At 41.7% G+C, this 17,999-nt stretch overlaps 1 protein-coding gene across 13 annotated transcripts in view; it reads right to left on the reverse strand.

The window, feature by feature from the left end:
- Nucleotides 1-17,999, reverse strand: part of PARN (poly(A)-specific ribonuclease) — a 199,452-nt gene that overhangs the window by 171,933 nt on the left and 9,520 nt on the right. For all 13 annotated transcript variants that reach the window (XM_042240571.1, XM_060405995.1, XM_060405994.1 and 10 more), the window contains exons 3-8: nucleotides 16,887-16,966; nucleotides 16,357-16,424; nucleotides 16,190-16,271; nucleotides 7,758-7,818; nucleotides 1,612-1,777; nucleotides 533-598 (exon numbers count right to left, since the gene is read on the reverse strand). In XM_042240571.1, the coding sequence (XP_042096505.1) occupies nucleotides 533-598; nucleotides 1,612-1,777; nucleotides 7,758-7,818; nucleotides 16,190-16,271; nucleotides 16,357-16,418 (437 nt within the window). In that variant the 5' untranslated portion in view covers nucleotides 16,419-16,424; nucleotides 16,887-16,966. The remainder of the gene's footprint in view (nucleotides 1-532; nucleotides 599-1,611; nucleotides 1,778-7,757; nucleotides 7,819-16,189; nucleotides 16,272-16,356; nucleotides 16,425-16,886; nucleotides 16,967-17,999) is intronic.

Genomic DNA, 17,999 nt, shown 5'->3' on the forward strand with positions numbered 1-17,999 from the left:
CTTTATAGAAGAGGCAGAAGTCCTTATCTAACCAAAATATTACCTCCTGTGGTTGTATGAAGAGAACTGTAAGTAGACAAATGCATTAAAACACTTCTGTGAAGCTAGTCACAATGTAAAAGGAAGGAAAGCAGGCTGTTTCAGTTACTGACTCTTTGAAACACCGATGCTTTTTACTGTAGAGAGAAATGAAAAGGACAGAAATAGCCTAACAATGGATTCTGCTCTTCTGAAGCCTTTCTGTATGAAGCACAAATCAAGGCTACAATAATTACGCCACTCTTGAGCATGACTTAAAGCGAAGGTGCACAACAGTTTTCTTCCCTCCAGGACAGGACAAAGCACTCATTCAGTGTCTCAATATACCATGCTCCCCACTGTGTTAATGCTAAAGTTAGTGCTGAAATCTTGGGAACATACCTATAATAAAAAGACTATTTATGAATGTTTTTAAGAGACCAAGGAAAGCACATGCCAGAAATCATCTACCTTTTCCAAAAAAGAACAAGTGAAAATATTCAAGGCAACTGACCCAGTACATGGCTCTAAATCCAAGTTCTTGTTTTCTTCACTTTGTAATAAATCTTCTATTTTCTCTCTGAAGAATGAGAATAAAAACATGACCATCAGCATCATTAAGGAATGAAGTCGTCAATCAACAGAACTACCATACTCAAAAGCAATAACATATGACAATGTAATTTTACCAAATCATAACTTTTTAGTTCAGTAAGGCTTAAAATGCTTTACTTTGGCAGATTCTTTCTGTCATTGTTATCAATGAGTTAGTGACAACTTCTCAAGGATTCATTGATACAAGTGATTTACATTTTTACTTTCCTGGTAAAGTAGTTCTGTTGTTCAGTCACCAAGTCATGTCCAACTCTACTTGGCAACAAGGACTGCAGCACTCCAGGCTTCCCTCTTCCTCACCATCTCTCAGAGTTTGCCCAAGTTCATGTCCACTGAATTAGTAATGCCATTCAACCATCTCACCCTCTGTCACCCTCTTCTCGTTCTGCCTTCAATCTTTCCCAACATCAGGGTCTTTTCCAATGAGTCAGCAGTTACATTGATAACTAAACTGAGCAAAACCAGATGCTCCTCCCGTGGCACATTTGCTTGTTAGAAACTTCACCACAACAGAAAACAAAACACAGATGTGTTGCAATATCTGGATGTGCCTCTGCCTTCGGGGGAACAGTGGCTGTCAGGCCTCTGGTCCCCCCAAGAGGTCTGCCCACTTGCCAAGGCAGTCTCTGGCCTGGTGACACATGGCGATTCTGCACACAGTACACAGAGCTCAATTTACAATTGACAGTAGAAGGTTGGATGGCATCACCAACTCAATGGACATGAGTTTGAGCTAACTTCGGGAGACAATGGAGGACAGAAAAGCCTGGCATGCTGCAGTCCATGGGGTCGCAAAGGGACAGACACAACTTAGCGATTGAACAACAACATATAACACAAACTCAGGTATGCCACAATTAAATCCTGCCCTCACATCACACTTCTGTGTGCGGGTAGCACAAGCCTGAGATACAGGCATCAATCCTGCCCCCAAGACACACGTCTCGTCGCACGTCTGGTTTCAGTTTAGGAACTTACACCACTTGGTCAATAAACTTCTTCTGATCGTCAGGAATGGTCACGGGACACTTTGAAGTGTTAGGAGACGTGTAGGACAGAGCACCTGCACCATTGGACTGCAAACGCTTCTCATCATACTGCTCTCTTAACTGTCTTTCTTCTTCCTGGTTTAAGTACGGAATTCCTGAACAGAATTTTTAAAAGCGGGCATTAGCAGAGGTCACTGTTTATCGTAAAAAATTCTGTTAACAAACCACAGAGACTAAAAGACTCGGGAAAGACCATATTTGACTACAGCTCAAAAAAAAAAAATCCAATGGAAAAAGCAAGTGATTTTGAAATGTGTGTGTCTATTTCCTTCACTCCGTGTGCTCGTTCACTCATTCGTCTCTCAGCAGGCTGTGACCTGGCATGCACACTGTGCCAGGCACTGTGCCAGGCGCCGCTGAGCTAATGATGAACAAGGGAGATGCATCCTGCTCGCTAGTGAACGGAACACCTTAGGACAACCAGAGGAGGCCACTGGGCAGGAGGACCCAAAAGGGGAGCATGGATCAGACATGCAAGAGCTGAGGGAAGAGTATTTCAGGCACGGAACAGGCATAAATGCCTAAAGGACAGAAATGCTTTGGACTGTTCCACAAACAGTTCCAGAAGAAGGAAGCTGTAAGCAGGAGAACGGAGTAATGTCAGGCTGGACAGGATCGGGCAAGGTTACACGGGCCTTTAGAGGGCATGGTAAGAATTTTCATATTCTAAGAACAAGAGGATGCTATTGGAAGGTTTTAAGCACAATAATCACATTATCTGCTCCATATTTTCATGTGCTTTTTAAAAAATATTTATTTATTTTTGGCTGCACTGGGTCTTCACTGCTGCGCACAGGCTCTCCCCAGTTGCGGACAGCAGAGGCTACTCTCTAGCTGCAGCGGGCACAGCTCTAGAACTCACTCAGGTTCAGTAGTTGTGAGGTGCGGGCTAGTTGCCCTATTGCATACAGAATCTCCCTGGACCAGGGATCGAACCCATGTGCATTGCAAGATGGATTCTTAACCACTAGACCACCACGGAAGCCCTGATCCATGTTTTTAAAAGACCACCTGGACTCCTATGAGAACTGAAGTAGGGAGGTTAGCCAGAAGGAACTGTCCACTGTGGTTGTCCAGGCAGGAGATAACCGCTTAGATCAGAGATCAGTACACCTTTCCTTAAAGGGACAAACAATAAACATTTTAGGGTTATGGGCCAGATGGAGATCTCTGTGGCAACATAAGATCTCAACATCTTTCCAACATGAAAACAGCCATACACAGTGGCTAAATAAATGGACATGGTTGTCCCAATAAAGCCAAAAGTTACCTCTTGGATATATTAAATCATCTAGGGATATACATATAAATGAAAAGCTATAAATAAAAGCCTAAAGCTCAGGAGAAAGGTGTTGAGATACAAATTTAGGTGTCATCAGGATGAAGGGAGGCATTACAAGTCATGGGACAGTTAACAAACTGTGGAACCAATGATGAAGTTAGAAAATCATCATTTGCCAGCAACAATAATTGTCTCAAGCAAGACTCATCAGTGGATGCTAAACCTAACTGAAGAAGTATGATCAACATTACAAACACCAAAAGCTACACAACAATATGTATGTACTTAATACCAGCCAACTGTATACTTAGAAATAATTAACAGAAGATGCACGTGTGTTTTTCTAAAAGTAAAATGAAAAGCTATAATCAGCAGTAACTCGGCTCACTGGTGCCACGTTCTCCTGATTTGATGCACTGAGCACACATCTGCAGTATCCCTGCCCGAGAGGAATGGACGCCTGTAGACTTGGCTGAGGAAACATAAAAGTCCCAAATGAGGGGCATGCCACAAACTAGCCTCCGCTACAAAATACTGTCAAGGCACTGAAATCAAAGACAGACTGAGAAATTGTTCTGGACTGTAAAAGAGCAAAGAGATACGACAGCTTAAATGCAGCGTGTGAGTCCAGACTGAATCTGGACGGGGAGTAGTTGTTTTTCTCTTTTAATCTAAGTAGCAAAACTTATATACATTAGGTTTGTAAACGAGGTAACAGTACTGGAGCAACGTCCATCTCCTAATTTGGATAACTGTACTGTGTAAGAGAAGGTACTTGTTTTTAGGAAAATGCACACTGAAGTAGTTAGGAATAAAGAAATGTCATGTCTGGAACTTATTCAAAAATGGTTTTGGGGAAAAAATTATACACACGCATGTAATGAGAGAAAGGATGACAAGGCAAACAGTATAATGCCAACATTCAGGAAACTGAAGGGTACCAGGAATTCTCTGAGGTATTCTGGCAACATTTATAAAGTCTGAGGTTATTTCAAAATAAGAATTTAATAATAAAAAGTAAATGAAACCATGGAATATATGAGACTAACACTGAAGCCAGGCGAGATGAAAAAGAGTCAGTCAGGATGCAGAGGAGTCCAGAGGAAGGCAGGAGGAAAAGCACAGACCGAAGAGTCTGAGAGCCGGGGAGAGCGTCAGGGGAGGAGGGTGCAATCGCCCAGTCAGATCCCGCCAAAGGCGGAGTGAGGGCAAAAAGGATCCACAAGGTGTGAGATCCCGGCATATGACCTGACCTCAAGTCCGAGGAGGGGCGAGGACAGCAGACCAGTTCAGGTGGGTAAAGAGAAAACCAGAGGGGAAGAGGCGGGAACGGCAAGAGCAAACACCTCATTCAAGATGCCTTCCTCCTCTGAGTGGGAGCATCACAGGCCGGAAGGGACACTGGGGATGTGGAATCAAGTGAGGGGGACGGGTTTGCTTTGCTTAGAGTTATTCTGAGATAGAGATATCCCCACAGGCGTGATTCATCTTCATGTGGCACCTATTCCTTTGGTGGTCGGGTGAAATCTACAGGCCCTTCCTCAAAATGATGTTTTCCAATGCATAAAATAAAATACACAAGATTATAAAGAAAAGTAATTAAATCGAAATAGTTACCAAGAACTTTTTTTTATGTCTGTGATATAGTAATATAAGATACCAGCTTCCTGGTCAACACATTAAATTAAGAAGACCTAACGGCAGGGACTTCCCCACTGGTCCTACGACTCTCTGCTCCCAATGTAGGGGGCCCGGGTTCAATCCTTAGTCCGGGAACTAGATCTGGCATGCCATAACTGAGAGTTCACACGCTGCAACAAAGATCGAAGATTCCAAGCGCTGCACTAAGACCTGGTGCAGCCAAATAAGTAAATTAAATACATTTTAAAAAATTTTTAAAGACCTAATGGCAGGTGAAATAACTACAATAACTTCAAAGTACTGACGAAGGCAAACAATATTCAAGATATCTGCCAAAACGAAAATGCCATTTGAAGATACCTAGGATTTCACTTGAGGACAAACTTCCTGCTACTGCTAATGCGGCTGGGTTGTTGCCTACGTTCCCAACAGAAGAAATGAACAAATTCAGTCCAAGGTTAGACAAAAATATAGATGTCAACTCCTCACCGCCTTCCCCAGATTCACAGATTCCAGAACTCTATCTACGGCAGGAAAGCGGCCCATGGACTAGATTGGGGAGCTCTGCACTAAAAGAATGTTTACAAAGGTTGATGGAGTGATCAGCAGAGAAGGGAAAACACCCAGCAGACAGAAGGGCAAACTGGAAGAGCCAGTGCCTGACACAAAGGGAGGGACTAGCCTTCTAAGGAACACCTGTGAAAAGGCCAGGCCCAGGCTCAGCGGGGAGATCTGTGGGTCTGGTGGTAAGAACACAAACTGGCTCTTGCCTGCTGGCTTCTATTTTCATTGAGGCATGACCAGCAGCTGAGAGGGAGGCCTGGAGAGAGATGGTAAAAATACAGATATTTTAGAAAGTCAGAAAGGGAATTTCTAAGTCAGAAAAGTAGGATTTCTGAGCATGATGGAGTCCTTACTTGATGCTTGTGCTCATGAATTTAAAGTGATAAATGGGCTCAGGTATGTCCCATTTTACTGCAATACTCAGATGCTCAGAAAGAGAGAAAGTGAATGATCAGAACCAACTAAGCCTGGGACTTAGCTAGACGAGTTCAATATGCAGAGAGGAGCAAGGGGAAGAAGAAAGGATAATAACGGACCCGGTGGACAAGGAGAGAAGTCTAGACCAGACAGTAGAAGGTAACTGACAGTGAGAAAGCAACAGAGATCAACCAGCTGCTGAAATGAGGTAGCCAAGTGGATGTGAAGGACGAGAGGAGGCGCTGTCAAGGAGAAATGATGGAGGCGGGCACAGTGCCTGCTGATAAGACCCATGAAGCCACTAACGGAGTGGATAGCTAAGGGGAGGCAGAGGCGAGGACTGCTGACCACCCAGGAGCACACGCGACAGAGCTTTTGCAGGTGCTCCGTGTGGATGCTGGAGTCACCTGAAAGGAGGAGAGAGGTAGGAAGAGAGAGCAAGATGAGCCAAAGTCTAGGCTTCTCGTGAAGGCCATGCCCAGGACGTCAGCAGAAGGGGGATGGCAGAGCTGGTTACACAGCCCTGGGAAGAGCCGTGGCTCCTGAGAAGAACTCAGATGGGCTGAAGGTGGCAGGCCTACCGCCCGGCTGCACAAACAGAGCTGAAACCATCCGTGGAGAATGGTGACCACAGTCACCTGGTTCCACTTCAGACAAGAAAGTCAGAGGTACTTCCAAGGTGACTGCCAGAAGGAAAGGTTCTGGCGTGTGCAAACCCTAGAGTGGAAAAATTTAATAAGGAAGAGAAGTGAAGGTCTGGGTCAGATTTAAAGCACAGGGATAAGAGTCTCAGTAATAACAGATGGCCTGGGAGCCCTGATGTAGTTGTGACTAAAATACTCCAAGGTCTGACTACAAAACTAGAAAATGAAGCATCCTCCTATTTAGCTGCTTCTCTCCTTCTATGAAAATAAAATCATCAGGCTGGAACACACATTCATAGGAATCTGGTTAAAGTATTTCCTTCAAAACATTTCTGCGATAAGACTTCCCAGATGGTCCAGTGGTTAAGACTCCACACTTCCAACACAGGGGACACAAGTTCAATCCCTGGTCAGGGAACTAAGATCCCACATGCCACACAGTGCACCAAAACAAACAAATTGCACACATTCCATCATAGTGCTCTAACTACATGTGGAATTTGTATTTTACAGTGGCTTTCAGAGTCAAGCATGAGCCACAGGGAATAAAGTTACTTTGTGATACCCAAACTGTGTTACCCAGTGGGTATACCCAGTAGGTTAAGTAAGCGGTTTGGATTCAAAATTTTTTTAGCATTTCCAAAAATCAAAATCATCAGTAGATATGAAGACGCAGCACCACTGAAGCAATTAACAGACAACAAGACATGGTCCTAAAGACCCTACAAGGAGATCATGCTGAGGCAGAGAGATTGTAGTTGAAGTCTATGTTCTAGAACCTTTGCTGAGAAATATCTCCTCTCCTACCTCACTCAGTAACACATCCACCATGGGAAAGAACACAGTTTATAAGAATAGTTAAGTAAAAAGTAGTTACTGACCTTAGAGCAGCAGGCACTTAATACTGCTGGGAACAAGAGAGGCTCTCCCAGGCACTTTCCAAGAAATAAATGAATGGAGGAAAAAAAGCCACTCTGACGTGCTTCAATGTCCAGCGTTCATTAATTAAATATTTAACAATCACCTCTCTGAGGGATTGTGCCCTATGCTGGGGATAAGGACTAGGACTTGGTCTCCCCAACCCGCCAGGTTGCTGGTCAGCACATCACACCAGCAAGTTAGCCGTCAGAACTGAATTTTTTCCTCCAAAGACCATCACGGTATTACTGAAACACGGCTGTGTTTGAAAAAGCAACACTGGAGCACTTGTCTCAGTGAAAGACAACGGTGACACATACCCCACGGGGAGTCTGCCAGGCAACTGAGTCACACCAGTAACAGCACAAGCTCTACTCAATGAGTCTGGGGGCTCAAGAGGCCTCCTTGGAGCTGAACGAGGCAGCAGCTCCTCTCCTGTGCCCTTCATGCTCGACCAGGCCTTCAGGAGTGGGGCACAATGAGAACTTTACTGGCTGCACAGGCTGGAATGGAAATCCGAGACCCTGTATCAGACAGTATGCACAGGAAGATAATTCTCAACTGAATCCAGATTTACAAGCTCTGAAGAGAGGTCACATGTAATCTTACCGTTGCGAAAAACTTTATTAAAATCAAATCCTTGGCTTGCTAGAAAGTCAATGCTTGAGCTCTGAAACAAGAGTAAATAGAACATGCATTTCAGTGAGGTCCGTGGCAGGTGTGTGAACAGAGGCAGAGAAAGAACTCTGGGGAGTAAACAAAGGCAACCAGGCAAGGGGGCAGCATGCCAGGGGTCAGAGGACAAGGGGTTTCTACTCCATGGCTGCTGAACTGTCCATTCATTCACTTCAACTATCTGGGCTTCTCCCTTATAGTTTGTAAGAGGAATATCCTTTGTTAACCAACATTTAAGAAAATTTTACTTGGTGAACATATATTCTCCCAACAGGCAGAAAACTCCTGAATAAAAATTAAATGTATTTCTATTATCTCACCCCAGGTTCAAGTTTAAGGGAACAAATGTGCAAACTATAAGGTATCAATATTCACTTCAAATTAGATTCTGGAAGCCCAAAATAACTGGATGTTCTTTACATTCAACAACATAATATAGAAAAATTCCCAGTAAAGAGACTTATTAAATACATATTTCAAAGTCAAAATATAAACGTAAACGTAGCAAAAATATCAAGTAAGTAACAATACGCAAGAATGGGGAAATTTTCACAAAGTCCTTACTCAACTGACTGAAGAGTAGGAAACATCACTGAGCTTCTCTAATTTTATTCTTGTTTTAAGTCAGAACAGCCTTGTCGAACTCAATGGAACTATGAGCTGTGCTGTGCAGGGCCACCCAAGACGCAACGGTCATGGTGGAGAGTTCTGACAAAACGTGGTCCACTGGAGAAGGGAATGGCAAACCACTCCAATTTCTTGCCTTGAGAACCCCATGAACAGTATGAAAAGGGAAAAAGATATGTGACACTAAAAAATGAAATTCCCACGTCGGTAGGTGTCCAATATGCTACTGGAGAGGAGTGCAGAAATAACTTCACAAAGAATGAAAAGAAGAAGCCAAAGAGAAAACAATGCCCAGCTGCGGATGTGACTGGTGATGGAAGTAAAGTCTGATGCTGTCAAGAGCAATATTGCATAGGAATCTGGACTGTTAGGTCCATGAATTAAGGTAAATTAGAAGTGGTCAAACAGGAGATGGCAAGAGGGAACATCGATATTTTAGTAATCAGTGAATTAAAACAGACCGAAATGGGTGAATTTAACTCAGATGATGACTGTATCTACTACTGAGGGCAAGAATCCCTTAGAAGAAATGGAGTAGCCCTCACGGTCAACAAGAGTCTGAAATGCAGTACTTGAGTGCAGTCTCAAAAATGAGAGAATGATCTCTGTTCGTATCCAGAGAAAACCATTCAATATCATAGTAATCCAATCTATATCCCAACCAGTAATGCTGAAGAAGCTGAAGCTGAATGGTTCTATGAAGACCTACAAGACATTCTAGAACTAACACTCAAAAGAGATGTCCTTTTCATCATAGGGGACTGGAATGCAAAAAGTAGGAAGTCAAGAGATACCTGGAGTAACAGGCAAATTTGGCCTTGGAGTACAAAATGAAGCAGGGCAAAGGCTAATAGAGTTTTGCCCAGAGAACGCACTGGTCAAAGCAAACACCCTCTTCCAACAACACAAGAGAAAACTACACATGGACATCACCAGATGGTCAACACCAAAATCACACTGATTATATTCTTTGCAGCCAAAGATGGAGAGGCTCTGTAACAGTCACCAAAAACAAGACCAGGAACCAACTGTGGCTCAGATCATGAACTCCTTAATGCCAAATTCAGACTTAAATTGAAGAAAGTAGGGAAAACCACTAGACCACTCATGTATGACCTAAATCAAATCCCTTACAATTATACACCAGAAGTGACAAGTAGATTCAAGGGATTCGATATGATAGACGAGAGCCCAAAGAACTATGGACAGAGGTTTGTAACATGTACAGGAGGCAGTGAGCAAGACCATCCCCAAGAAAAAGAAATGTAAAAAGGCAGAATGGTTGTCTGAGGATGTCTCACAGATAGCTGAGAAAAGGAGAGAAGCTAAAGGCAAAGGAGAAAAGGAAAGATACACCCATTTGAATACAGAGTTCCAAAGAATAGCAAGGAGAGATAAGAAAGCCTTCCTCAGTGATCAATGCAAAGAAATAGAGGAAAACAACAGAATGGGAAATACTAGAGATCTCTTCTAGAAAAACAGAGATACCAAGGGAATATTTCATGCAAAGATGGGCACAGTAAAGGACAAAAATGGTATGGACATAACAGAAGCAGAAGCTATTAAGAGGAGGCAAGAATACACAGAAGAACTATACAAAAAAGATCTTCATGACCCATGATCTTCATGATCTTCGTGATAACCACGATGGTGTGGTCACTCACCTACAGCCAGACATCCTGGAATGTGAAGTCAAGTGGTCCTCAGGGAGCATCACTACAAACAAAGCTAGTGGAGGTAATGGAATTCCAGTTGAGCTATTTCAAATCCTAAAAGAGGATGCTGTGAAAGTGCCACACTCGATATGCCAGCAAATTTGGAAAACTCAGCAGAGGCCACGGGACTGGAAAAGGTCAGTTTTCATTCCAATTCCAAAGAAGGACAACACCAAAGAATATTCAAACTACTGCAAAACTGTACTCATCTCACATGCTAGCAAAGTAATGCTCAAAATTCTCCAAGCCAGGCTTCAACAGTATGGTAACCATGAACTTCCAGATGTCAAGCTGGACTTAGAAAAGGCAGAAGAACCAGAGATCAAAGAGCCAACATCTGTTGGATCATCAAAAAAGCAAGAGAATTCCAGAAAAACATCTATTTCTGCTTTATTGATTACGCCAAAGCCTTTGACTATGTTCAGTTCAGTCGCTCAGTCATATTCGACTCTTTGCAGCCCCATGGACTGCAGGACACCAGGCCGCCCTGTCCATCACCAACTCCCAAAGTTTACTCAAACTCATGTCCATTGAGTCAGTGATGCCATCCAACCATCTCATCCTCTGTCATCCCCTTCTCCTCTCACCTTCTATCTTTCCCAGCATCAGGGTCTCTTCCAATGAGCCAAGTCCTTCGCATCAGGTGGCCAAAAGTATTAGAGTTTCAGCTTCAGCATCAGCCCTTCCAATGAATATTTAGGACTGATTTCCTTTCGGATGGACTGGTTGGATCTCCTTGCTGTCCAAGGGGCTCTCAAGAGTCTCCTACACTATAGTTCTAAAGCATCAATTCTTCAGCACTCAGCTTTCTTTATAGACCAACTCTCACAAACATACACGACTACTGGAAAAAACCATAGCTTTGACCAAACGGACCTTTGTTGGCAAAGTAATGTCTCTGCTTTTTAATATGCTAAAAGTAAACTAAAGAGCCTCTTGGTGAAAGTGAAAGAGGAAAGTGAAAAAACTGGCTTAAAACTCAACATTCAAAAAACGAAGATCATGGCATCCAGTCCCATGATTTTGGGCTCCAAAATCACTGCAGATGGTGACTGAAGCCATGAAATTAAAAGACACTTGCTCCTTGGAAGAAAACCTATGACTAATCTAGACAGCATATTAAAAGGCAGAGACGTTATTTTGCCAACAAAGGTCCGTCTAGTCAAAGCTATGGTTTTTCCAGCAATCAGGTATGGATGTAAGAGGTGGACTATTAAAGAAAGCTGAGTGCCAAAGAATTGATGTTTTTGAACTGTGGTGCTGGAGAAGACTCTTGCTGTCCAAGGGAGATCCAACCAGTCCATCCGAAAGGAAATCAGTCCTGAATATTCACTGGAAGGACTGATGCCAAAGCTGAAACTCCAATACTCTGGCCACCTGATACAAACAACTGACTCATTGGAAGAGACCCTGATGCTGGGAAAGATTGAAGGCAGGAAGAGAAGGGGACAACAGATGAGATGGCTGGATGGCATCACGACTCGATGGACATTGAGTCTGAGCAAGCTCCGTGAGTTGGTGATGGACAGGGAAGCCTGGCGTGCTGCAGTCGATGGGGTCTCAAAGAGTCGGACATAACTGAGCAACTGAAGTAACTAAATTCGGAACAGTTAAATATGACCCCTTATAGAGCGGCCCTTCCTGAGCCGTACTTGATGGTACACCGTCAGTCTAGACTGAGGATGCTCCCCCAGTCCCAGTAAGCTCATCACCACATTCACTTTAGGGCTGCTGCCAAAGACAACGTCTTCTACATTAATGACTTTTTTATGATATCAGGGGCTTCCCTGGTGGCTCAGATGATAAAAAATCTGCCTGCCATTAAGAAGACCTGGGTTCACTCCCTGGGTCGGGAAGATCCCCTGGAAAAGGGAATAGCTACCCACTCCAGTGTTCTGGTCTGGAGAATTCCATGGACAGAGGAGTCTGGCGGGCTACAGTTCATGGGGTCACAAAGAGTCATACATGACTGAGCAACTAAGACAATGATAACAGAAAGGGAAATGTCTTGGGGTCTCTAATCTGAGGAAAGCTGAACTGGTCCTGGTCCGTTTTGATCCTTTGGGCCACAGAACTGACGGTGTGTTTCCCCCTTATCTTGGCTGATAGGAAGCTCAAGAGACAAGCTTCTGAAGTAAGCCAAAGGTAAGACTTTCTTTGGCATGAATTCTGTGTGCTAATCATAACACAGTAATCACACCCTCATTTTTCTTTTCTTCTAATTTTTCACTTACTTATTTTTAAACTTAGGTTAAAAGGTTTTATATATTATATATACTTTTATGTACTTTATGTATCTTTATTACCTGACACAAGTTCTTTTAAAATATGAGCAACCTAATCAAATATACACGGGTATGTGCGTGCGCGCACGCGCACAAACACACACACACACACATACACACACACAAATATAGGCACATCATTTTCTATCATGTCCAAGTTTTCTGTGGTGTGACTAAGCAACCATTTCCCCTGTATCTTCCCTCTTTATCCTGTCCTGAAATAAGACCCAGTGCCTTCTGACTTGGGCCATAAGTCCCTCTACCTTCCATGCCTGAGTATTCTTATAACTTTGCTCCCCTAATACCCATCACTGACAGAAACACCAAAAGATGGATTATGGAAAGGCATTTCTACCCCTCCTGTCACTAGACTCCAAAATATCCTAACTTTCTTCTTTAAAAATCAGAGTCAGAGATCACGCATCCCCTTTTTGAAGCTATTTATTTTCTACTCAAATACTACTCTTTAGACGGCACCAAAAAATGTACTCTATGCCACTGAACTTAAAGCCTTTTAAAATGGTAAATTTTAGGTTATGGATTTTTTTTTTTTTACCATAATAAAGAAAAAACACGTCAAACCAACAAACTTTATTTGTAATATTCTAAACACTATCTTTGGTTTGTCCTAAACGTACCATTTTCAGGATTCAAAAGATAAGCATAGATATTAGGGGGGACAATCTGAGGCATCTATCAAACTTTTAAATCTGTAAGTTCTATGACTCATCAATTCCCCTCCTAGGAAAGCTATCCGATAAAATCATTCCTGAAGTTTAACCTGAAACTTAGTCTGTGACAACCTAGAGATGTGGGATGGGGTAGGGGAGGAAGGGGAAGGACGTTGAAGAGAGAGGGGATATATGTACACTTATGGCTAATTCATGTTATTGTACGGCAGAAACCAATACAATATTGTAAAGCAACTATCGTCCGATTAAAAATAAATTTTAAAAATAGCTTTAAAAACATGTTGATTCAGCCAAAAAAAAAAAACTCCCATATACAACCAACACACATGCACATGGACACTGACTACAGCCCTGCTTAAAACAGGGGGCCACTGGGAAACTTTCCAATTCCAACTAGATTACAATACATCTGCATTATGAAGTATGAAGACATTGCGTTAAACGGAAAATGCAAGCTATATGAAATATGAATGTTACGATTTTGCGTATATTAAAGAAAAAACCTAAAACTGTGTATGTGTGTGTGTATATATATGTAGACACAGGAGTATATGTATATATGGCACAAAAGGAGTGAAATGGGGAAAGAAGTGGCATGGGGGAAGAGGGGATTTAAAAAAAGAAACATTTTTTACTCTATAGCAGCAGTGTCTTTTCACGACCATGTATATATTTTCCTCCATGAACTCAACTACAGATGTTCAGCCAGAGAAAAGAAGAACAGAAGAAAAAAGAAGTGAAGACAACGCAGATGCCTTGCAATTCACCTGGATGGGCATGAGCTCCAGGGGTACGCATGGCTCTCGGGGTCCGTTCCTCCACAGCCTGCCTAGTGTGCATGGATCACTCTGTGTACAGATACTTAGTTTTGAGATAGCACAGTAAGTTGTTTTGCTGCCCAATTCTCCCTGCTTTAAGGATAATAAAAGGCTTTTTGAGATCGATTTTTAACTAGACACAATCTTCACCCTACTCACTGACTCTAGAAGCTAAGTTCCTTTTAAGATGCGACTCTGCTGTAGGCATAGAATTTTAAACAAGACAAAATCCATCTTAGATGGAGGACCAGAAAAAAATTCAAAAATACTATCATTTACCTTATCCATACAATTGCCAAGTTTACTTCCTGAGTCTCAACCTCTTCTCTGCCTTTGTTTTTCCAGAATAGAGAACTGCACTATTTGAGCCCATTAATCTCTGGCCTGTCTTCAAGTCTATGATGTTTTTCTTTTTTTTAAGGAGTCGCGGGCTATTAGAACTGTATAAAGTGTTCCAGGTGTAGTCACAGGATGGTTTTGTATGATGGGTAGGGTTCTTCTGATCTGTCTCCAGTTGATTTCCTAGAATAACTGTGTTTGTGTTGGTCTTTTAGAACATACTGTCATCCCTAAGATGTCTCACTGCCACTGTGTGCGTTTGATTAATCCCTGGCTAAAACCATGGAATTCATTTTAAGGAACTGTCTTTTCCTGCTACCACTGGAAAACTACATCCATACAAATGTCCAAACTGAACCTATCTTTCTCAGAAAAAATGTATAAATATTGTTTAATGAAGTATTCTATACTCAGGTGACTGGTAAATAGTTGTTAAATGAGGATGAGATGAGATGGTTGGATGGCATCACCGACTCAATGGACATGAGTTTCAGTAAACTCCGGGAGTTGGTGATGGACACGGAGGCTTCGAGTGCTGCAGTCCATGGGGTCGCAAAGAGTCGGACATGACTGAGAGACTGAACTGAACTTATTGCAAGGTAAAGAACTATCAACTATGGTTTATCTGCTAATTTAAGAAAAATGCTGGTTACAAGAGTAAAATTGCCTTCTTTCCAGCTACTAACACACAATGAATGCTGTTTCGTTTGTTTACATCCTGCCTTATTACAGAGAGAATCTGACATGACTCAGTCACTCAGAAGCCTACCCTCCAGGCTTTCTTAACTATATTACTACTTAGATACAGGAAAAGGGACAGATGGGAAGACTCAAAGGAACTAATGTTACTCTGGGGAGAGAAGCTCAGACATAAGATTATAAGGAAGAGAAGACCAAAACTCAGGCTTTATCCAATATCCATATGATAGACACTAATTTACATTCTCTTGTTAGTGGAGATCAATGATCTCCTTTTCCATGAATCAGATTATTAAGAGAGCAGAAAGGGGAAGCTGACATTCACTGAATGTCTACCAGATCAGCTACAACTCTGAACTGGCTGTTCTAAAGGGGACCCTCCCTGTACCCTTACCTTGGCTCATAAAGTCAGCCCTCTTCTCCTCAGTAGGTAACAGTGATCTTTCTCTACCCTCTCTTTCCTAACTGGTAAGCTTGCGAAAAGAAACTGAGCCCATATAACTTAGCCCCTTCTGGGTTCCCTGGTGGCTCAGACAGTAAAGAATCTGCCTGCAATGCAGGAGACCTGGGATCGATCCCTGGGTCGGGAAGATCCCCTGGAGGAGGGCACAGAAACCCACTCCAGTATTCTTGTCAGAAGAATCCCATGGACTGAGAACCCTGGGGGCTACATTCATGGGGTCGCAAAGAGTCAGACACGACTGAGTGACTATACTTTCACGTTCACTTCTACGTTTGCTCTTTTCAAAGAGGATACACACATACTCTGCTCCTCCAGAAAATAAAGGTCTACCCTTGGAGAGGTGTGCAGTGAGAATGGGGTGGGAAAAAACCTGCAGGTCCTAATCTGTAGGTTCAGTTCAGGGGTTAAGACAATAAAAAAAAATCCCCCAAAGAGCCACAGTACGAAGTCATGGCCTCAAATTCAGCTTTACTTATAATAAAGTTCATGTTCCCATTTCCCTCTGCCTGTCTCTCACATCTTATTCCTTAACTCACTCTCAGGTCAAAGGAAAGACGGGAGTGATTTATTTCTAACCCTAAAACTGAAGGCCAGTGAGGTAAAGTGATTTGCCCAAAGTGCAAAGTTGGTTACAGAACCAAATTTTAAAGAGAACTCTGATTCCACATTTCCACACAGCCTCATCAGGGACTCATAACAGGAAAAAAAAACTCAATGATACTACTAACCTGACAGACAAATTTGACATCTGGTGAGGATCTATTGAAGGGTTTCGGGAAAACATAGAAGTTAAAAGACTTTGTTATATACCTGGAGAAAATAAGATAAAAGGAGACTTAGGGTGTTACATTATGCCATGACAAAAGAATTCCCACCACTTGTTAAAACAACCTACTTTGAATCTGTGTAGTCATACTTAAAAGTGCAAAGGCCAAACTGAAACAGCAAAAAGTCCATGGAATGCTGGAAAAGGGAAATAAAATACCTGTCAAAACAGTGCTGTATAGTCAACACGAGCAACAGTATTTGCAATCAGCTAGGTTTTCTGATTACTCTACTTGACTTTGGCAGAATACTTCTGATCCAAACAGATTACAGATCACCTATCAGAAGCATTATTAATTTATATACATTTCCCAACTAAGCACTTATGCATCATCCATAGCATCACAGTAAACCTATTTCCAAATGATTAAAATAACCACATCATATTTCCTACAAATCAACAATGAAAATACTAAACCTTCCCCAAAATGTTTTCCAGCAAACAATTATTTTTGCTGTTGTTTTAAACACCACTAAATATCATTCATAGCTGGGGTTGAGAAGTTAATAAACAAGTTTGATGATTTTATCGCTCTATAATTTAACATATGCAAGACCAACATGGGAAAAAAAATAAGATTTTCTAGCACACCCACTTACCTTTTTAAGCTTCTGATACCTTTCTTCTGGAGTGTCAAAACCATTTGTTAATGCGGTGACTGAAGGTCCATCGCTGATTCCTAGATTTTAAGAAAAAAAAGTTTTAACCTATTAGCAAATGCTACTGGAAAAATGTCAGTCAACTATTCAATGGCTCTATAATTTCATATTTTTAAGAATTAAAACTAACTGGAAGTGCTCTTTACTTCACTTTTTCAAAATTAGCATGAATTTCACAGGCTAACAAGCCAAACCCTATAATTAAGAATTCAGAAATATGAATGTTTCAATTCGAGAATGGAAAGTTTCAGTATCTAAACCAGATTTCAAATAAAGAAAACTCTACAGATATCTCACCAAAAAATTATTAGAACTAATCAATGAATTCAGTAGAGTTGCAGGATACGAAGTTAATATTCAGAAATCCATTGTAAATTTCTATATACTAATAACAAACTATCAAAAAAAGAAATTATAAAAACCATCCCATTGACAACTGCATCAAAAAGAATAAAATACCTAGGAATATATTTAACCAAGGTTAAAGACCTGTCCTCTGAGAACTATAAGACACTGGTAAAAGAAATTGCAGAAAACATGAATAAACAGAAATGCTCATTAACTGGAAGAATTAATACTGTTAAAATGCCCATATTACCCAAAACAATCTATAGATTCGATGCAATCTCTATCAAAATACCTATGGTGTTTTTCACAGAACTAAACAAATAATCCTAAAATTTGTATAGAACCACAAAAGACCCCAAACAACCATAGCAATCTTGAGATACCACCTCACATCTGTCAGAATGAATGGCTATTCTCAAAAACACAAGAAATAAGTGCTGACGAGGATGTGGAGAAAAGGAAACTGTCATGCACTGTCGGTGGGAATGCCAACTGGCGCAGACACTATAGAAAACAGTATAAAGCGTCCTCAAAATATTAAAAATAGGACATATTTGGGGAAACAGTGGAAACAGTGTCAGACTTTATTTTGGGGGGCTCCAAAATCACTGCAGCCATGGTGACTGCAGCCATGAAATTAAAAGATGCTTACTCCTTAGAAGGAAAGTTATGACCAACCTATATAGCATATTCAAAAGCAGAGAC

The sequence above is a fragment of the Ovis aries genome, chromosome 24 (genome assembly GCF_016772045.2).
Source record: "Ovis aries strain OAR_USU_Benz2616 breed Rambouillet chromosome 24, ARS-UI_Ramb_v3.0, whole genome shotgun sequence".
In the NCBI taxonomy this organism is placed as follows: Eukaryota; Metazoa; Chordata; class Mammalia; order Artiodactyla; family Bovidae; genus Ovis; species Ovis aries.